At 41.6% G+C, this 22738-nt stretch overlaps 1 protein-coding gene across 1 annotated transcript in view; it reads right to left on the reverse strand.

The window, feature by feature from the left end:
- Window positions 1–8276: 8276 nt before the first annotated feature.
- The window catches only part of iglon5 (IgLON family member 5), a 99649-nt gene continuing 85187 nt past the window's right edge, over window positions 8277–22738 (reverse strand). The window contains exons 5-8 of the mRNA XM_068569323.1: window positions 18369–18500; window positions 17978–18098; window positions 16705–16856; window positions 8277–14800 (exon numbers count right to left, since the gene is read on the reverse strand). Coding sequence (XP_068425424.1) covers window positions 14697–14800; window positions 16705–16856; window positions 17978–18098; window positions 18369–18500 — 509 coding nt within the window. The 3' untranslated portion in view covers window positions 8277–14696. The remainder of the gene's footprint in view (window positions 14801–16704; window positions 16857–17977; window positions 18099–18368; window positions 18501–22738) is intronic.

The following is a 22738-nucleotide window of genomic DNA, read 5'->3' on the forward strand; positions in this document are numbered from 1 at the left end:
AGAGAGAGAGAGAGAGAGAGAGAGAGAGAGAGAGAGAGAGAGAGAGAGAGAGCGAGAGAGAGGATTATACACAGTTACTCATAGTGCAGAATTAAATGTTCAGTCGGTTAATTCTCATTTCCCAGTATCAGCGATGACTCTGGACTCGATTTGTGGTGTGATTTGTGTTTGTCAAAGGTGAGATGTGTCGCTCTGAACATCCAGGGGCTTGTTTTTTGTTTTCTCTCCCACTTCATTTTGTATTTCCTGGAAGACAATAATTAGTCATTGCGTCAGTGTTGACTTTTTCCTGTGTGATAGGTGACAGCTAAGGCAATAAGAAAAAAACAGCCTTGTGTGTATGCATTTGTGCGTGTGTGTGTGTGTGTGTGTGTGTGTGTGTGTGTGTGTACATTACTTGTTTGCCAAAGGCAGAGGAGAAAATTGTACTCACCTGGCAGACATCATTTCCCCTGCACGCAGAAATGTTTGACGGCTGTTGAGAGCAGGATCACATAAATTAAATATGGTCTTTTAACCGCTTCCTGTAATTCTCGCTGAGAGGTTTACTCACATTTACCTTCCAATAAAAATACGACGGTCATTGCAGAGAGGAGACACATCTTCACAATGTTCAAGTGTCCAATTAGCTCGTCGGGGGAGGCATCTGGAAAGTGGAGCAAAAAAATAAATAAGAAATGGCAAACACTGATTAGCACTGACTTATCCTGTTATTGAGCACGGCAGAATTAAATCAGGAAGGTTGAACTGGCTTCGGTTGATGGACATTCGCCTCCTTGCTGGGAGGAGAGAGGTGTTTAAACATTGATTGGGTAAATCATTAATTTGTTCAAGTATGCAGTATTGCAGGCAATCTGTTGCCTTGGAATGATCGATGTCTGACCCACATTAACAGTCAAGTAGGGCAAACACTGAACAAGCGACTTGTGGTATGTGAGGCCCCGTCGTCCCTGAGCTCTGTGTCAGTGCAGACTGTGTTATTAGGGAGGAAGTTGCCTATAGACTTCCTTCCTGGAAATCCTGTTGAAGATTCATGAACGCAAATGAGTACAAAGGTTGATTAGCTGCATTTGTTAAAGCTATACGTCTGTGTACTGTGACTATAAGACTGAATATGTATTAATTCATTAAATGGCTAATGTGAAAGGAGTCACATGTAGTGATAAACGCAGATAGAATTTCGGTTTCCTTCAGCTAGTCTTTCGGCTATTTACCTTTCAGTATTCTGCCTCACTACTTCACTGTTTTAATATTGCAAAAGAACTCAGAGAAAACAACTACACCGGTCCAGAAAACAGTTAATGAGTCAGATAGTTCCCGTAGGAGTTAGTGGAGACCAATTCTGGGTCAATGTTTAATGGAAATAGGTGCAGTGTTTTCTTTCACCCATAATTGCAAAGACATGTGCTCCTTATTTGCTAAAGCTGGGATTTATAATATTTTTAAATGTCATACCAAACAAAAAACATGATTAAGTTAAATGTTGAAAACTGGTTGGCATAATATATAATATAATTCCAGATTATTGTCAAATTTGTTATGTTGCAGCAGAACATTCAGGATAGCGTGAGAAGACAACTTCCAACTGGAAAGTAGCACAAAGAAATTAGTGGAATAATTGTCTTTTTATGATAACATCAGCAAAGTGCTGGATTTCCATTCTTGTGACCTGGGTTTGATCCCCGGCGGCGCATGTGTTTCTTTTAAACAACCATGCATCTTCTTTTATTAAAATAAACTTGCCACTTTTATTTAAAAATACATACTTGTTTGATACTACTGTTATCTGTTTGTTATTTACCATACATATCTATTATTGCACTGTGTTTATTCTTTTTATTATATTTTTATTATTCTATGTTTATGGTTATGCACCTTCCAGCTTGTCAGTTACCTCGTGGAAATAAACAATTCTGATTCTGAAGACCAATTTCAAAAATGATCATATGTGGGAAATGGATTGATTGGCTATTTTAATTTACCCCAAGTGAAGGAGGCAGTCAGCACCGTGGTCATGGCAGGGTGTCCCTGCACCCCACAAGTGAAGGTGATCCCTGCTTCCAAAGACTCCTTCAGTGGGAGGACAAGTACACTGAAGAGATACACTTCCCGGCTGTGGTTGTCCATCATCTGGAAACACTTTGAGTGGCTTGTAGGCGTGGAGTTCTCCACCCAACCTGAGGACAGCAGGACGCTGTCAGCCCGGCGTTCAGACAGGTGACCACGAGGGTTAACCGCAGGAAGGGTGCAATTGGTGACTGATGGGTGATCGGTATTGGCTGCTGCGCTCTGGTAGGTCCAGGTGAGGCTGAGCTCGCTGGGGTGAAACCCCCCAGTGAGACAGAAGAGAGCCCACTGACCGGTCTGAGGGTCGGGGGGAATCTGGAGGTAAATCTTGGGAGCAGAAGGTGGTGCTAGAAGTGGAAAAAGGATAAGAAAAAAAAAGTGGGTGAATAGTTCTCAGCACTCAAATACATGTTTTTAATGATACACAGCAGCAGAAGTAAACAGACACATTTCAGCCCGAGGCGTTCCTCTGGGTTGTGTGTGACACCCCTCTTAAAAAGTATCCAGGAACCAGCTGTTGATTAAAACCCAGCTGATACACATCCTTAAAAAACAACCCTACTCATCAGAAAAGAAGTCAGAAAAAAGTTACACAATGTTCTTTTATACAATTCTCATCTTGCAACAACAAGACAAGTGACCTCTAACATTACAAAATGCACATATGAATATACATAAACTCATCATGTGCATAACATCCAGATACAATAAACACAATCAATACAACAAAATCAAAAGACAGACTTTCTAAGTAAGAAAAGTAAGAGTGAAAATGTGATTATTTCCGGTAATGCGACAACCTTACATGACCAATCCCGCACAAACAATAAGAACATTGCCATGACATCAATACATATCATATAGATTAGTAATACTCATTTGTATTCATATGAACTAGACAGCAGTAATTCCTCATGTCCGCCCCCAAGATACCAACAGAGTCTCCTTGGAGAAGTTTCCTCTCCTCAGATATTCCCTTAACAAACAGCCTCAATACCCACAAACCGTAGGTTACTCACATAAGATCCAGCAGAACTCAAGTGTTTACAACACATCAGTTTTGGCAGAATATGCCCAAAAAACAACCTGAACTACGTAGAAACAGGTGAAGAGATGGTAGTCAGGGCAACCCTGCATTGTTTTCCAGGAGGAGGATGAGGTATAAAAGACTATTTCACAAACCTTGGACAAACATGCTTTTAAAATTCTTTAGTGATGAATGTTTTTCTCTGGCTCGTTGAGAAACTCTTTCGGGAGCTTCGGGCTGAAACGCGTCCATTTTTCTTTTGCATCTGTGCTACAAAGTCTAAAGACTTAATTGTGACACTACCTTAGCCCAGTTAGTGATTTTTGGATCGGCATATTTTAAAGATGATCGAGTTGAACATGGCGGTTAAAAACAACAGCCAGTGAAATCGGGTCCTTGGAGGAGAAAATAAGAATATCCACCGAGGCCAAATCCAACAGAATATAAAATAGTAAATAGTGTAGTGGTTGTCATAATGCAGCCATTTATTTAAAAACAAGGACAAATTAAGAGCAAATGTGTTGATGAAAAGTACAAGAACACATTATTGAAAGTATATGCAGAGTGCAAAATATGCACTTTAGTAAATCCTTCTGAGATCAAGACCAAAAGAATGGATGTAAAATAGAAGGCTACATCACAAAAACATACACTATATGATACATTTGTGTTATAAATGAATATAATTCCCATTTTCACAAATGTAATTCACCAAACTGTACAAGCCCTTTGACATACTACACACAAAACATTGATTAATGACAAAAATATCAAAATAAATATATTAAAATGGGATAAAAGCGTGTAGATCTGAAATAACATAATTACACAAGAATAAATAAGTATAAACATGCAACATGGATTGGTATTTGGGGGAGGCAACAATGCATTCAGAGAAACCCAAAGGAAGCTTTTCCTCTGCATGAATGATTTCCACATAATAATTTGGCCATCCCTCCATGCCTTGTTTTCTGGTGAGTTTCAATTCCCCGGGTGAGATCGATACAAGGCACTGCACATGGAGCCGGGGTGATTATTTCTAGATCTGTCATGAAACTGCTCAGGCAAAAAGATGAACTCTGAGGGAATTTCACATGGCTTGATTTCTTTATAGATTGAGCCTGGCCGTTCCCGTTATGGTGAATCATGGTTCTCCCCGGCACTTGTATCGAGCGGCCTCCCACTAAACACCGTGGCTCTCTACAAATGAGACATAATTACCTGCAACATGGCAACATCACCCAAGCAGAGCCGCCCTAATGAATTTCTGAAACGAACAATTTGTTTCTCACCCAAGACGACAAGCTCGGTCCCGTTGCCACACTCCGGGTCTCTCTGCAGGACGTTCACCTCGCAGTAATACCACCCAGAATCCTCCAGGGCTACCTCGGTGATCACCAGGGAGGACGTTTGATTCTTCTCCACAACGGACCTCCTGGGTGACTTTGGAACGGGCTGCTTCCCCGACTTCAGCTTGAACCACTGGACCCCATATTTGAGGGATTGAACTTTGAAATGACAGGACAGGGTGGCCGTTTCACCCCGCGTCACACGGAGAGAGGTGGGGTGCTGTCTCACCATCAGTCCCTCTGGAGTTGCTGTCAGGGCTAAAGACAGAGCCATTAATAAAACGTGTCACACAAAGACCTTCAGAAAAGTCTAAAGCAAACCTGCCGGTCAACTTGAGATGTGTGTTTAGTATTCCTGGGCGGCAGAAAACTCAGAGAACTGAATTAGAAGTCAATTAGGTATCGTTTTAAAATGCACCAAACACTTATTGAATGTCTCCCAACATGATAAACTTCACCGAACAACACATTTTAAAACTCTTTGTTTTTTTCCCTCTCCCCGAAAACAAAAAACTAATGCACTCTCAACTAAAAAAAGATTCCAACAGCTTTGGAGTATCTGTTTGATTGTGGCGACGGCTTGTCTTGCTAAGTGTGATGAAGTGATTATTAAGTGCGATGATGAAATACTGCAGATAAGATAAGCAAAACACTCAGACGCACACAACTGGAGCGCCGATGGAGAAGCAGACCAGCAAACACAAAACTAGTCCAAAAAAACAGGTTGCGTCTTTCAACCTTCTTACTTCTCTTTCTGCACTAATTCAATCATTTTCATGATGAAAATACATGCGATTTCATTCTGAATGTCCAATTTGACGTATTATTTGAAGAAACTAAGGAAAAGACAAGCTTAACAACATGACTTGGATTGGCACTGACCTGGTGCTTGGCCTGCCAGCAACAGAAGCAAACACAGGTGAGGCATCTTTGACACGCTGCTGTTGTTCCCCTCTCCAATCTTGAGTTTCTCAGGCACTCTGAAGTCTGAAGCTGCTGTGCTTTAAAACATGATGATGTCAGCTTGTTGTGTTGTTGCACTCTATGGTTAGAGGTGATGGTTCATTAATAGGTCACACTTCAGAAGAAACCTGATTCTGGGTGAAAAAAACAACAAATGTCAGTGTCTTGCCAAATAAAGAGCCACTCTCTGCATGCTGAAAGAAACCACAGTGCAATAGTCAGCAAGGGCGGCTGCCATTATTCTAAAGGTTTGTGTGTGCACTCGTCACTCTTTAAATCATCCAAACTGCTTGATTTGTAGTATTATTATTTAGATTTTTTTTACTGCAGTAATTTGAAATAAATGTTTTCATTCAATGTTTTCCCCCAAAAAAGCCTCAGGCCACTGCATGTTTGTTCTTACTGCCAGTTACCTGACAAACAATTGCTTGTTACTTAAATAAATAAACAATAATAACACAAAGAACCCTTGTGATAGCAAGTTATTATTGAATATTTTGAGTTTTGAGCAATAAACCTTTTACAAGTAGTAACACATTCTGTCTTCTCGTTTCAATGTGTTGATGTATTCAAAAAAACTCTTGTTTTTTATTTTGGCTTTTTGAGTTTTTCCTGTGCAATAGCTGTAAATATGAATTTCCTGAGTGGCCTAATGAGCGACAGTGTAATGAATTCAGATCTGTGGGGACATGTGGTACGAGGTGCAATCATCGCCATCAAAGGAAGCCACGCGAGTTTAAAAATACGAGTTTAACTTGAGGAAAAACAGTCTGCCTAAAACTTTTCAATCTAAATTGAAAACCACAGATGAGCCATTTAGTAAAAACACTGCGAGTGCAACCACTTGAAGGGGAATCACGCAACGCTGTGTTGCTGTTTGCAAGTCAAGGGGTTTTAAAAACTGCGACAAGTGAGACTCAACTGAAACAATACAGCCATATTTATTCCAAATAAGAGCGCAACCGTGAAGCAAACATTTAATTACTTTTCAGATTTACATTGTGTTAAAAAAAGCCAATATCATTTGTTGACCGTATTGGTAAATGTCAATGTCACCTTTTCAAGTCCAACATATCCAATGAATACAACCACAACTTCAGGTACTTACCAAATAACATTCAATGTACCTGTAATGCAAAGTATTATTGAATACTCAGTAAGGACACAGTTATAGGTTATATTTTTTACTCAGTAAAAACTTATATAAAATATGAACACTTTTATTTCACATGTACTTTATTTGTGACGTGAGTTAAACACAGACATGATTCTTATTTATATGTTGTTTTGTTTCACAGCATTAAGAATAGAATACAACCTGATTTCTTTTGCCCGGACTAAATAAAGTCATCCTCTAAGGACAGATTTAAAGATCACAGCCAAAACTACTGTCTGTAGGCTGGAGTTAAGATCCTGGTAACATGTGAAACCAGATCTATGAATCCATTGCTGGCCACCTTGTCATGTGAGCTTGTCTTGCAGGGGATCACGCTCCCAAGTGGGCTAAAGAACACTGTTCTAGAGTTAACGAGTATCCACTTTACAGATACGCCCACTTTATGATTCTTCAATGCAGTTTTGGGGAAAAATTTAGTTTTTTTGCATGCAGTATAGATGTGTTTTTTTTTTTTTTACTTATTCTAAAAATGAAGTATTTAAATTTTTCTGCAAACTGGGAGCCCTAAAGAGTCAGAAACAGTTATATGACTGTAAAGCTGAGACTCTTGTAGATCCAATGAACCCACATGTATTCACATGTGATGACGTTAGACCCCAAAGCGAGACCTTTTTAAAAAAAAACTTAAGGTCACTGCAGATAATGGCCGGTTGTGACCTCTATTCATCAAAGTCTTGTTGTCTTGTGGTATTTTTGAAGGATTTCTTATCATTTTTCTTTTTAAATCTTTTTAAGTTTTTTCTTCTTTTTTTCATATATATATATATATAAATATATATATATATATATATATATATATATATATATATATATATATATATATATATATATATATATATATATATATATATATAAATATATATATATATATATATATATATATATATATATATATATATATATATATATAATTAACCACCAAATATGTGTAATGAATGGCATGATAATAATAATAAACCTATTGCTGCAACAACTTATGAGACACAATTGAGTATGGGACTTTTCTACATTTTATTTAGGTTAACTAATCGAAAATTTAATTTTACATTTCTGATAGCTTGATACACACTGCTGAGCTGCAGCTCAAATTAATCTTTAGGTTTCTAGCTTTCATAATGTATATCACTTATATGTAACATATACTGTTGATCTGTTATCGCTCCCTAAAGAGCCCTACCCGCCCTACAGAAAAGGGGTCTACATGGGTCTCCCCCACAAACAGAATATTGTTTCAATATTGAATTAATGAATCAATAAATTAGAGCAGATTTGCTCCTGAAAATGATGAATAAATTTGATTGACAGTAAATGACAAAGTGAATTTAACATGAACCGAATGACAACAGCCAGTGTTAATCAAACTAGTTAACATTTTCACATTAATGATTGTTCATTATCACGGATCATTTCTATTTTAAAGTTATCACTCGCTCATAGCATTTAAATCAGTTGTTGTCAAGTGGTTTGGTATGAGCCATTTATTCTGACAGTCTCATCAAAATCAACATTCAAACATTTTAATAAAAATCAAAACAAAACTCTGAGATGAACCTGCAAACACAACAAAAGCAGAGGCTCTTTACTCAGCAGGAAGCAAGAAGCAAGCTGAATGAACTCGCCTGATCTCAGCTCCTTTCCAACCACAGGGGCCAACAGAGAGCCTCGCTTGCAGCAACAAACCACACACAGCGAGTTCGCTTAAAAACAAAACAGATTTTTTATTTTTTTGTCTCCCTCCACTTGATATGATTTGTAACTCCACTTCATGGATTTTGAAAAAAAAAGAAAGAAAAGAAGACACTGAAATAAAAGTCGAAGTAGACACGTTCAGCAACTAAACGGATCAAAAGAAAGTACAATCATCGCTTCACAGCACTGAACACCTGTCACGGTGGAAGGCAAATGTTTTGCTCCTTTTGTTGTTTTTTGTGTATACTGTTTTTTGGGAATACCGTCTGTAATTCAGGTCTGCGTTATGAAGGAATCAAACATAGCGGCCCTGTGCAGCTCACGCACACACACACACACACAAATACTAACACCATTTATTTCAGAAACGGCAGAGTGGACAAACCTGGAGTACGAGGAGGTGAGAGAGCAGGACTTATCACAGGTCATCTCCATACAAAAAGAAGTGGAGGACATGAAGAATGAACAGAATGTGTGTGTGTGTGTGTGTTTGTGGAGAGGAGAAAGAGTAAGAGAAGAAGAGAGAGGGAGATGGGCTCCACATTCAACACTAACCCAAGACAACTCATTCCCTCAATTATGCACGGTTGGTTCTCTTTTGGTGAAATTTGTTATTAGTTTCCAAATGGGAAATTTTCCATTAGTCTGCAGCGAGGGTTCCTGCGTTTCGTTCACTGTTATTGCCCTCTTGAGGCACAAAGCACATGGCCAGCCCCTATCATACATCCTGTCATGTATCCCAGCCTCCAGCGCACCTAACACGGTAATAAGACACTTGCAGCCCGCAATGGTGACTTCATCACAGGCCCACCGCCACACGACCGCTATATAAATCAGCACAAAAAACACCAGTTGGCGCTGTCACTTGTGAAATAAATCCAAGTTTCCCCTGTCAGTTCTCTGCACCACAACCAATATTTACCCCGCAGTTGATTGACAAGCAAAATGCCTGGCGTGGGCTGGTGATTCAGAGGGGCCAAGTAATGGGACTCTTCCTATGTTGGAGATGTGAGGTGGGCGACTTAATGACTAGGGGAGACGTGGTGGGCGAGATGCCTCCATTGTGTTGCCTGGTCCATGTGAATGTTGCTCAACTGGAGGAGTGCGCCACGCTGTTAATTAGCCAGACGCTCCTGTTCTTAGAGAGGTGAGTGATTGACAAGACGCCATCTGTGGTCTCGGCGAGGAAGAGGGTGAGGCTTGCGTCTCTGTGACCCGGCATCTTTGCTGCAAGCTGAGGTATTAAATATCAACAGAACACCTATTTATCTACTCTCAACAAACTAACACTAACCACGGCATTACAAAGTATATCTATCTATCTATCTATCTATCTATACATACATACATACATACCCATCTATCATCCATCAAGAATGTAAACCTCCATCTTGCAAATGTCATGCGACGCTTCAATTATCAAATCGTATGCCATTTCCAACACCTGAAGCCTGCTCATGCTAACTGAGACTTTCCGTCATCACAGTTCCGTCTCGCATGCTGTATACTAATGCACTCATTAGCTGCGGTAATGGAAAAGTACTGGGCCTTAATAGACTTGCAACATGGACTTTGCCCATGAGAACTGAATGAGCCTGTAGATGGTTGGTAAACAATGGGTAATTAGGATAATATATGGGAATTAGGCGTGCTTTGCTGTAAAGGATGTGAGCAGGGGATTTAGAGCATTGATAATCATTCATATACAATTGTCACTGCGTATATATAGCCTTTTGGTACATTGACTCTGGTACAGCAATGTTTGCAATTTCTCAAATCATTAAATTATGATCCGCTATGTTTAAATTCTCAATATTGTATTGCACGCTCACATCCTAACGTTCTGTATTTTACATCCAGAATTAAGCCTGTGGATACACAGTGTCAATGGCTGCTGACATCGGCGACCGCAAAATGATCAGGGTTACATTTCTGCCATTGCTAATAAAATGATGTGACATTACAGCACATTAAAAGCTCAGTGAGCGTGTACGGTCGTAGCAAAAACCAATACCAGACTGGATTGACTTAAAAAACAAATGATTCATTCTTCATTCCCTGGATCTGAAGCGTAGCTTTGAACATATAGTTTACTGAGCTGACATTACAGCTTGCCAAAATAGTTTTTCGGAGAAGGGTTTAAAATCAATGTGCAATTAGGGGTGTCTTGTATCAGGCGTGATGAATTATGCTCTCTGTTCTAAGGCCGGTCTATAGACACTTGATCAATTCAGCTTCTGGGGGCCCGGTGAGGCCGACAAGGGAGAAATTGCTCTATTCCAAAACCATTTGGTCGAATGTATTGATTAACCATTGCATTCAGAATTGAAAGTCGGTCCGGGATCGGTACCATGTCGGGAGGGTGTTGGAGGAAAAGCTACAGCATGAGCCAGCCACATACACAATGAAGACAGCAGTACATTCAAACCTTCTCTGGGTTTGCACTTCTTCTGCTATTTTACAGTCTTGGCTTTAAAGCACCATAATTATTTTACTGCAACAGTTCAGGAACGATGTGCGGTATCTTTCCTTACACTCTGAAGAGCTAATTACTCCTCTCAGCAAAGGCACAGTGCTCTGAAACTGTTCAAGGTATTTTACAAACCCTGTTCTAAAGTCCTTGTTGAAACACTGTACTGATATGTGAACAAAAGCAACACAAAAAAAAGGCATTAATATACAGCTATATACATTCACCTCCTTTTCTGCCGGCGTAAATCCATTACTCGAATCTGGCCATGAACAAAAGTATGGCTATTTAAAGTGCAACACAATGCTTTTACACTGTCAACTGGCACTGCGTCCTAGTTTTGTGGGCTCAAAAAATAAAAAGCTTTGTGCCGTCTTATCAACAAAGATTCGGTAAACAGATCATAACCTTCAGCTGCAGAAGCCAATCAACACTTTCTCATCAGGGTGCGCCGAATGTAATTAGAGGCCGAGCGAACGTCTTGTTTATATCACTGTAAACTCATTGAACCCCAGTCGGGGTGTTATTTATACACTTGAAGTAGGCCAGACTGTGTTTGCGATCAAGGCTATGTTAATGCTCCTCATATTACATAGTGCAACCATGAATAGTGTGTGGTGCACACCTTCCCCTGGGAAACACCACAGCACTCAAGTTTTGGAAATGCAATATGAGGGGCTGTCTGTCTTCTCCCCCTAACTGGAGGGTTCATAGTCTGGTTAGTGTCATCCCATCTCCCTCTGGCTCTCCGCTTTTGGATTTGCATTGTCAGGGTATCCTCCCGCAGGCCTGTCGGACTGCGCGCTCCCTCAACAGCATCCTCATCTACCCTCAAATTCTGCACCCAGGGGATCTGCTGCCTCCTTCCCCACACCCTCTCCAGTCCTACTCACGCGTACCAGGAGTGATTCATTTACATACATCATGACTCATGATTCTTTAGCTGCTTGTTTGTACAAAGGCCCACATTCAGTTCATCATCACTCCACAATTTCAAGTCATATTGCCGGAATCCCCCCATCTGCACCCTTTTATCTATGAACCTGAACACAACATACAACGCTTGCTTGTTTCTTTTTTTTCATTTTTTTTTTTCAAAATCCACCCATACACCAACATTGACGTGCTTTTTCAATCTCACATAGAGAAACATGACAGTATGTTATTTTTTTTTTGTCCGTGTTTTTGTTTTTTGGGGATGTTTTCTTCTTTTTTTTTTATCTTTTTCTTCATCAAGGACAGATTATGTACATAGAGATGTTATATGCCACTGACAAACCCAGTGGGACGCTGACATGGAACAGTACAGTATTTAAGTGAGAAACAGAAGAAGAAGAAGAAAAAAAAACAGCATGAAAGACTAAGATACGGAGTGGATGAAAAAGACAGAAAAAAAGAGTACTGACCAAACAACCTGCTCTTGTGCTTGAAATGGAGTCCGTCATTACTTTTGGAGCAACAAGATGCATGCACAAACAGTGTGTTCTGTCACACAGACAACCTGACTACATTGCAGAGGGCAAGACTTTTTGAGTACAACATGTAGTGTTTTAGATTAAGGGCCATTTAAACAGAGCTTCACAATCAGTTTAGAGTACTGTACACAGTAAAAGCACAACAACAGACTTATTTGATATATCTTGTTAATATCATCTCTTCAGATATCACACCACAGCTTTAACCATATCTGATACCTCCCACACAGTTGAGTTAGGGGTTATTGCTGGTTTGAAACAAAATCAAACAGAACACATTCAGACAATTGATTCAACAGGGAGTAATTCCCCTGTACAGTCGCGGTAGTCAGGGTTCAGCGGGGGTAAACTCATGTCTCCGAGCAGGCTCGTTATGGCAAATTTGCATATAATCGCTGCATGTGAGTGGAAACAGTGTTTCAGCAGAGAAACCAGTGCCACCGTGTTGAAATATGGGCTTACCTCCCACTGTTTGTGCTGTGAGGGGGTAGTGGATGGACAGTTGTGCCATGGGGATTTGGTAGTGCCCATGCCTGCATGTCACAGGTACACATTGGAGGAAGGACTGGGGTTGTCCTTGAAGAGGATTCCTGTCAGTGGCAGGTATGAGCTTGATTTATGGGGGCCATCACTGGCTGGCAGGAGGGACAGGTGGAGCCTAGGCTCCTTCACTTAGCCAGCCACAGGTAATGGCTAATTACATCTTTATCTCCCTGTGGTCCGGCCGAACAAGAACCGACTTACAGCCACAATCAGCGACTGACATGGATCATTTATCTATCTGGTTGGAGAGAAACACACTATGGCAACTGTACTAATATGCTGTAAATCTGTGATGCAGTTAAAGGCATGGAAAAGAAATAGTCCAATACATAAACTGTTACAAATTATAAATAACATCATCATTCACCGCTTCTGGACTTGGATGAAATAATCCCTCAGACTGTTTCAATTGCGTTTTTAAAAAGCTTGTCATGGCAAAATAGACCACATCACTTCGAAAACTTTACATGTTTCTTTTTTATGTTTTTTTTCATTGTGGTTGTTCAATGTGTGTGACTTCTCAGAGTAAAGTACAAAAAAACATTTTTTCCCACGCACGGCTCAGTACCATCAGATTTTGTTCTTTTTTTTTCTCACATGGAATTACTATTCATAGTTATTCAAATACTTATTAACATCATCATCATCATCTGTACTATTATTAACACCAAAAAAGTAAAAGCAGGTAACCTTGCAGAGTAAAACAGACACAGTGCAGGGAGGGAGGGAGGGAGGGCGGGGTGAAGGGAGTGTGGACTCACAACAGGAACATCTCTAACCGGTACATGCTATCAACAAGCGACAAAGAGGATGGAGTCGCAGCTTTGAAACAGAAGATATCGTTGTCACTGGACAGTCTCTTGCTGCTTCAGGAAACTGGAGTGTAGTCGAGGCTGATGGGAGATGTCGTTCGGCGTGGCCTCTTAACTGCAAATATTTACACTGAGCAGGAAGACGGGGGGAGGAGGAGGAGGGGTGACACGGAGCAGAGAACACGAAAGCGATGCGAAGGGTGACTAGACGGAGCACGTTGAACAGAAGGGCGGAGGGAAGGGGGGCTAAAAAGGTTTGGGTAGTGAGGGGGTCTCCATGCGAAACCTTGGTATAAACCCCCAAAATTACATAAAGGGGTAGTTAAGACTGACGCCGTCACCACCCACCCTTTTTTATACATTTTGACATCATTCATAGCAGCTTCACTGCTACACACAGTTAAAATCAAAAAGCCATACACATGTAATTGTGTGTGTGTGTTTGTGTGTGTGTGTGTGTGTGTGTGTGTGTGTGTAGGTGTGTGTGTAGGTGTGTGTGATCAGAGGTTGACACTCCACATGGCCACCAATTGAATAATTTTCGAAAGGTCACATGACCGTCTTTAACACATTATTACTATAATTCTATAAATATCCACCATGATATTGAGATTTTACGTATCATTTCCATAAGGCAAACATTGTAGGTCAGTCATTAGTCTATGTATATTACATAAATGATCGTCCAGTTGTTAGATTATCTACTTTCTCATTGATCACCGACACAATAATTGTTAATATACACTCTCTATCAACATCGGCCCAGTGGTAATAATGAGGGGAAAACAAGGTGAAGTACCAAGTCAGACAAATCTGCAAGGCATGCTGGGAGACAAAAAAAAAGAGAGACAGACCATGTGTGTGAGCGAGAGAAGAATAGATGATGACAATGGTTTGACCTCGAAATTGAATCAGTCGGGGTTTTCGTGGAAGAAGGGCGGGGGGGGTAATAATGTGGCGGTGTGTTTGATGCAATGATTCAATGGCTCCTGGAATAATGCATATTCTTTTTGTTCACAGTGATGGGTTCGTAATTAAAGAATTTCATTTCCTTCTTCCTTCCGTCGAGGGGCAGAGGGGGGAGGAGGGGCCGTTTAGGGACAATTCCAAGTGGCGCTCGATCTTTACAGCTTCAGCAGAAGAACAGAGGAGAGGGAAACCCAAACACACAGGCCGACACTCATCCCTGCATGTAGTCCGGTCCCTCGCCCATGTATGGCCCCCGGTCCTGTGCGGAAATAGATGGATCAAAGGAGAGAAGAGGGTATCGTTGAATATACACAGAAATAAATCATTATTCTTACAATTGACCTGCAAGTGTTCCTGGTGCACAATGAGTTTACTGCGCCTCTGAGTTGCTTCCCATTATACTTTCTCTAGCAGACGTTTTTGTGTACCGAGTTTTCTGGAAGGCAGCATCCACATTATAACTACATCTCCAGTATTCCATCAGATTCACACTCATTTCACCATCTGAAGAAGTAAAAAAAGCTTTGACGTTTGACTATTAACATTAATCATGGCTCTGTTCCATTATAACGTGTGACAGGAAGGCAAGCGGCTGAGCCTGCATGCACAGAACAAGAGCCCAGCCATTATTAATGTTATTAGTTCTACCTATTTGATACGTCTAAATGACCACCGTAAAAAAGAGGGAGATTGAATTTCTTAATTTAGAAACATATATGTGGTTTGGGGCTTACATTCTGACTAACAGCTGAAACTAATGCTCCATTTGCGTCTCTAAACCAGCCAGCAAAGACCTCAATGATATATATACATATTACTAATGCATATATTAATTAGTTACACACAAATCTAACAAGTCAAAAATGTCCACGGTGACAAAAGTCAATTTAAATTATAAATAATTCTGCAACAAACAAAACAAAAAAATATATAATTCAATTTACCATGAAAAATATCATATTTGGGAGACAAAATAACATCTTGATTTAAAGGACAACTACAAATGGAACACTTGAATTACATCCTCTCTTCCTGTTTTGTGCCATTTTGGCACTCTAGTATATTGACAAAATGCAACCTGGTGTTTTATAATTCAGCAGTGGAGAGAGAAAGCTGCTGCAGGCTGCCAGTGGTCTCAGTAATGACCTCATTACATCAATTATGATGTGATGGTTGGCTGTTAATATTAAAATGCTACTTGTTGCACCTTTCAAAATGGTGAGGTATAAAAAGGTACAAAAGCATGGAAACAAAGATGGCAGGAAAGCAATGACAGTGAGGAGCGGCGTATTGATAGGAATACCAAAAAACTATCCGATTATGGCCCGAATTTCCGTGCCTACTCCTGAACAGAAAGGGATTTGTTGTGTTCTAATGATGGCAGGGGGAGATTAGGAAGGAAAGAGGAGGCAAAAGGACAGATGATGGAGAGATAGGCTGACAGAAGTGGCAGACACGGTGGAAAAAGAGAGCAGGAAGATGTATGGGTCTGACGAGGGAGTGAGTCATTGAAGGGAGACTTGCCGGGATAATGGGTAAGGCAATGAAAGAAGAAAGGGGATAGATGAAGGACTCACTTAAGATGGTAATGCTGAATGCACTAAAGGGGGTGGGAGGGTTGGGGGGGGGCTAGGAAATCGCTCATTGGGGACGGTTAATGTGAATTGGGCATGGAGAGAAATGACAACTTCTTGGGTAACAGGGGAGAGCGGAGCGACTGTGTGTGTATGTGTGTGTTTGTGTGTGTGTGCATACAGGAATGTATGGATTAGAGATGCAGGGTGAGTGTGTGAACAAACAAGAGAGAGAAAGAGAGAGAGAGAGAGAGAGAGAGAGAGAGAGAGAGAGAGAGGTAATATAGGCAAGCGAAGCTTTAATGGGGCGGTGAATAACGGAAATGGGCAGGGAGGAGGTGGGAGAGGGTTGAGAAAATGCCGTGCAGTGTGCAGAGCAAAAATGAGACTGGGCAAAGAGGGAAAAACAGTGTTTTAATGCATATGGATCAGTTTTTTTGTATTTCTTTTTGTATGTCATGTCTGTTTGATAGTCACGTCAAATAAATGCTGGTGCACTTAAGTTCCTGTGGCAGCTTTGGCTGGCACACATGTGCACACTGTGTCATTGTGTGCGTGCGCCTGCGTGCGCCTCTCGGTGATAACTTACGAAACAGCAGCATGCTGGCGTTGGACGCCCCCAGACGGTTCGAGGCAAAGCAGGTGTAGTTGCCAAAGTGTTTCTCTGTCACGTTGGTAAACAGCAACAGCGAGCGTGTCTTCTCGTTTTTGATCCTAAGGGTGTTGTCACTCTCTACCGGCCTGGGTGGTAGTGGAAGCAGGAAGAAGAAGAGTGTGTCAGAAAAAAAAGTGAGATAACACAACATAATGTTACAGCAAGAAGCTCTGCATAAGAGGCTTTTTGTTTCTCCGTCTCTCCAGAGACGACCGTGCAACATGGTCCCCCTCCACACGCAGGCTCTCTCACCTTGTACTAATAGTGAAATCTAACAGCCCATAAATAACACAGACCTCCTGCTGGGGCCCATTATACTCTATTAACAGCTCTCTCTGGCTAGCAAAGGCTTGTCTAAGTACTTCTGCGTCTTATTTTGGCGGATGCCAAATCATTGTAAATCTTCTACCCTGTCTGGGACCTTTTACAAACTTGGAAGGACAGATTATGTGTGTGTTATGGAGAGCAAATAGGTTTCAAACAAGCTAATACTTCCCGAGAGATGACAAAAAACATTTGCAATTAGCTCAGACCTTTCTTCAGGTCAGAGGTCAGGTGAATGGACGACGACCAAGACTATAATACTATACGTTCGCACTAAGCTGGCTAAATGTTAAATTATAATTCATATGGGAAAATGAATAGCTTTTCAGATTATGTTTGTAAAGATCTCATGTCCCCACAAACAGATGTGGCCCAATTTGATATCTGTCCTGTATTCTCCATTTCTCTGTCACCTGCTGCATCTGTTTTAGTTTCTTTTTATATTGCTGAACTCACAGTGCAACAGTTCTCATTAACATACTCTGTTTGTGTTGTCAGGTAAATGATTGGTATAATAATTTGATGTCACAGTGGCTCATAAAAGCTATATATTAACCAGGGCTGTTATTCCTGTGCTGCTGCACTGAGATGTTGACCAATCAACGCCGCAAATCAAAACCTCTCCAGCCGCCAAACCGTGTCTGAGCCGGCCTATACGGGGTTTTTTCAGGAGTTTTTACACATCAATACTGAAATGCAAGGCCGGTGTTTATTGATTTTTCCGCTCTGTAGTGCATTTTTCAAAAAGCTTAATTGTGTGTGTGAAACGCATCAGCTTAGTGAGGACTGAAGGCCATGGAGAGAGAGAAAAACAACACATGTATTTTAAGATATAGCTGGCTTCAAGTGTGGACAAAAAAAATTAGCTCTTTGGTGAACTCACCTGTGGTCGTCTTTGTACCACTCGAAGGAGGCTGGTGGCACTGCCATGGCTTCGCAACGCAAGATGGCGGTCTTCCCCAAATGGGCCGGCATGTTTTTCATGTCTGTGATCATGGGAGGGTCTGGCAGAGAAAAACAAGGAATGAGGGGAAATTCAGCAATTAGTATACGTGTGCATTCACCGAGAAGTCGAGTCGGGTCAGTACAGGGTTGCAAACCAGGTTGAAAATCCCTACGGGGAGAGCAAAATTAGGATGTATGAATTCATACATAATAATGCATCTTTAGTATTAACATAAATAATGTATACATCATTGTACTATAACACTGGAGGTCCTGTGTAATTTGAATTATCACCTCCGGGCCGTTGTGCGGCACAGAGGGATACTTACAGTTGACCGTGACCTTGACCTTGCGCTGATCTGGTGAAGCCACTCCATTGTTGGTGATGCATTCGTAGTCCTCGGCCTGCTGCCTCTTGATCTCTGTGATGTCTAGGAACTCGCCGTCACTCACCAACCCATCTATTGATATAAGGCTTACGTCAAGGGTCACAATATATCAGTTGAATTGTGACTTAGGCTCCTGATTTAAGTGTTAGCGCTTGAGATACTGAGAGAGGTGGCCTGACAACCAACCTTTAGATACGATGATTTAGGAGAATGGGGGAGGCACCATTCATCAGATGTACAACATATAAGGAAATCAATACCATGATATTCACAAGGAATGTATGTATGTATCAAAAAGCAAGATTACAATATCAATGTTTAATGCAATGAATGGCAATTTTGATCAAACTTTTCTCACTTTGTTAACATTGCGTCTCGGAATCCCGATGCACCAATTGTAAAAAGAAAAAACATAAATCAAATCAATAAAGAATACCACGAGAAAAAAAAATGATGACATCAACAAACCCTGATATATGTGGCTAAGAGGAATGACTTATATTGTAACATTGTTTGTCCCATGACCCAAGCTTAGTACCTCAAACTGTTTTAAACATTAACATAAAGGGTCAGCTGGTGAATTTTTGTATAAATGCAAACATGAATTGACAGCGGTGACACTTTCTTTTAGTTTCAGGGGAAATTGTAAGCTTTTCTTCCAGGCAGTGGACACACCAGGGTGGTGGCCTGTTCTCTACATTATGTATTGAGAAGAATATTCTGCTCTCATTTGATGTTGACAAACTCCCAGGTGCACCCAAACCAAATTAGTTAGTCTCACACTCTTTCTCCTCGGAGCGACAAACAACCACAGAGTGTCTTCAGAGGGGAGAGTTGAGAAGACGAGCTACAAGTTATTGCTCCTTCATGCGAGGGAATGGATGTTGGGAGTGTTATTGGATCGACAGCGGCAGAGAGGAAGAAGAAGAATGAAAGTGAGGGTGCACCCCTCTTCCTCCCTGCAAGTCTTAGCGGACAGCCGTCTCATGGCCTCCAGAACCATTAGGCCTTTTTTCCCTCCTCTTTACCCCATTAAAGAAGTCAGACTGTGGAACACAACATAATATATAATCTCACCACTAACAAGGAAATCCAGCTCTTAAATTGCTGCTCACTTTTCCCTTTCAAAGCCTTCCTAAACATACACACAGCCACTGTCAATCAGTGGACCTTTACTTGCCCTCACAAACACACAAATGGTGCCTGAACGCGTCTGTGAGCAACACCGACTCAAAAAACACACACACTAAAAAGACGCTAAACTCCATGATTATTCCTGTCAGAGATTAGCGCGGTGGTTCTAATTGAAGATTATACTGGAGGATTATTAGTGTGGCTACTGAGCTGGAGACGATTATTTGCAGCTGCCGCGGCAGAGGCTGAGCAGCGAGCGACAACCGCGGTGATGGCTGCTTGTGGCGCCCGAGCAAGTGCAGGCGGGCGCTTGCTGTTGGGCCGGGTGCAATGGTATTCGCTCATTCCATTAGTTTAATAAATATTGCTCTCTCGTGACATCTCTGTCATGCGAGTAGAACACCCAACTTTGCCAGAGGGGGAGAAGCTGAGGCGATATCTGAGAGGGCGAGAAGGGGTTGGGGAGAAAAGATATAATCAGACAACTACCACTGGAAAAATTACACACAAGGCTGTTACAGATGACTTCCAAGAAATAAAAAGGACAAATAGAATTTTAAAAAATGAGAGCAATCGAGCGCAAGAGAGCACATTACAGACACGGAGAGAGCGGTAATTTGCAAGAGATACCGAACTCGACGCTAAGAGAGATACACAGATATAAAGATAGAGCAAAAAGAGAGAAACGGCAACATAAACGTTGAGAATCAAGTTGAGTACTTGAAGTGGTTGTTTTTTTTATGGAGTCCTCAGCACCTATGTGAGATGTAATATGACAGTAAAGAGCAGCCCTCTCACACTCCCTTTCCCTCCCTCTCCATCCCCGGAGATCTCTGGACGGGCATTGCACAACCGCGCTACACTTTGGTAGGAGATCATATCTGACTGGAGCCGGCCCCTGGCACTCCTACAATGGGCTGTAAAATACATCTCCATCAACCACTTATGGCTTTTGAAGGAGCCTGACTCCTGACCACCAGAGATAGTCGGATTGCACCTGAGAGAGAGAGGGAAGAGGTGTTGTGAATGAGAGGAAAGAGGGGGTGGGGGTAGGGATGGGGGTACAGAGGGGCAGAAAGGGATCAGGGGTTCTGGCCTGCCTGAAACTGGCAGCACTTTGAGTCTGTCTTGATCATCAGGGCACTTGATTCCTCTGCTCCTCTTATCCATTTCCATTACAAAACTACTATCCAGGCAGTGAGGTCTGATCTTGGGTTAAAACAGAGCAGGATGGACAGTCTGACTAAAAAAACTGTCTTTTGGAAGATAAAGAGCTGAAAGGTGCGTTAGTTGAGCTAAATGAAGCTACAGCAGAATTTAAACCAGGAAGGCTAGTTTTACCCAGTGTTGCTAACACACAAACCTAAAATGAGTCCAGAGGAGTTGACTTCATATTCTACGGTTGCATTTCTTTTTATGAGGGTTGACACCAGTATTCTTTAATATATTTTCTTATGGTCAACAAATCCCATGAAAAGATCAAAACCAAACGGGCTTGAGGCCAATGCTACCCAATGGGAAGACAAGTTTCAGACCAGATAAACACACTATTGGTATGGTTTTCTTAATGGTATTGGTAACAATATAAAACATATAGAACATTGCCAACCTTTAAGTTTAACATCCAGCACATAAGCATTGTGCTAAATATTCATTACATTTGTTTATTGAACTAATTCTGACCAATATATACCGGGCTGGACATTTTACTGTTCGGTTCAAAAATGAAATTTTGAGTGCTCTCTGGCAACATTTTCCTGCCTTTTCTAAACATCTAACTTTCAACATGCACACCTGCTATTAATTATCTCATAAAGCCACATCTGTTGCTAATTAACTCCACATCAGCCTCGCTGCCATAACTGTAGCAAAGCATTCAAATCTCTGTTCATGATTCCTGTCAGTTTCCTGGTTTCATGTGTGTCCTTTTTGGATTTGTTTGGCTCTGCTTACTGCTTGCCTCCTGCTAATTTCTCCCTTTTTAATCCAACCTGCTCTGTAGTCGTCAAGCATTTGGAGGCACACAACATCCAAAACGTTCAAGTCTCAAATCTAACTATCTGACAAATGCATACACTTGTTCTACTTATCATATTCCTAACCTCTTAGTGAATAGTGCATGCATCCTTCTCCCCACCACAAGAAGCAACCGTGCATTCATTCGTTCTAGTTAAGCCCACGAGTGTTTTAACGGATGGGATGTCAAATGATAACGTTCTGGTGCGCTGGTATATTTAACTGAATGAGACAGCATGCCTGTATGTCTCTGAGTGGGTCAGCTGATGGATGCCAGTGAGAGTGAATGTGCACGACAGATTATATCTGTGCTTTGGTGCAGAAGAAGAAGGCGGAGCCTGCAACAAGTGCAGATTAGCGCCACTATCTGAATGTAAGAAACTGTAAACTGTGTTCAAGTTGCAAAGGGGTTGTAGACCAAGCGGGTCTCTGTCTCACCTCTAAGGTGTTGCACCTCCTTATCGACCACCGCCTGATGCGCGAGCACATTTTCCACTCAACAGCCACGTATACTGTTCGCCACATCCCCCCCTCCCTGCAGCTCCTCTATGCAGTCTCTGAGTAATGGGGACAGATGGCTAGCAGCTTCTTGCTGTTTCTTTGGGCTAGTCCACCCCCACCACTTTCTCCAATACCCCGGGTCTCCTGCAACTGATGGCTTGGTTGCACAGACTTCCACGGAATAGCAATGCAGCCCCTATCTCTTCCACTGCAAGCTGAGGGGTTATTGGGGGAGAGGCGGTGTGAGATGGTGGGGGCGGCTCGAGAGGGAGGATTACTGCTGACAGAGGAGAAATGCTATGGGCTTGCAAGTGAGGACAACTGCACAGATTTTGAGGCCTGTGTGTGTGTGTGTGTGTGTGTGTGTGTGTGTGTGTGTGTGTGTGTGTGTCTGTGTGTGTGTCTGTGTGTTGCAGGTGTGCGTTCTTGCATGCTTTACTTTTGTCCTCTATTTTTGGATGTCTATGATCTCTATGAGCTTGTTCCATTCTGAGGTTCTGTGTAGGTTCACAAACACTGATTGTGCAGAGAAGGACATTATACGCACAGCAGGCCGCCGCAGGGATAAGCGAGGGAAAGAGGAGGGACAGACATTTCAGCAAGCCCAAAGCTGTCTGTAAGTACAGCAGTGCGGTATAGATTGTGCATTTATTTGCAGT

Source organism: Clinocottus analis, unplaced genomic scaffold, assembly GCF_023055335.1.
Source record: "Clinocottus analis isolate CAN_PGR_092001 unplaced genomic scaffold, fCliAna1.0.p SCAF_9, whole genome shotgun sequence".
In the NCBI taxonomy this organism is placed as follows: domain Eukaryota; kingdom Metazoa; phylum Chordata; class Actinopteri; order Perciformes; family Cottidae; genus Clinocottus; species Clinocottus analis.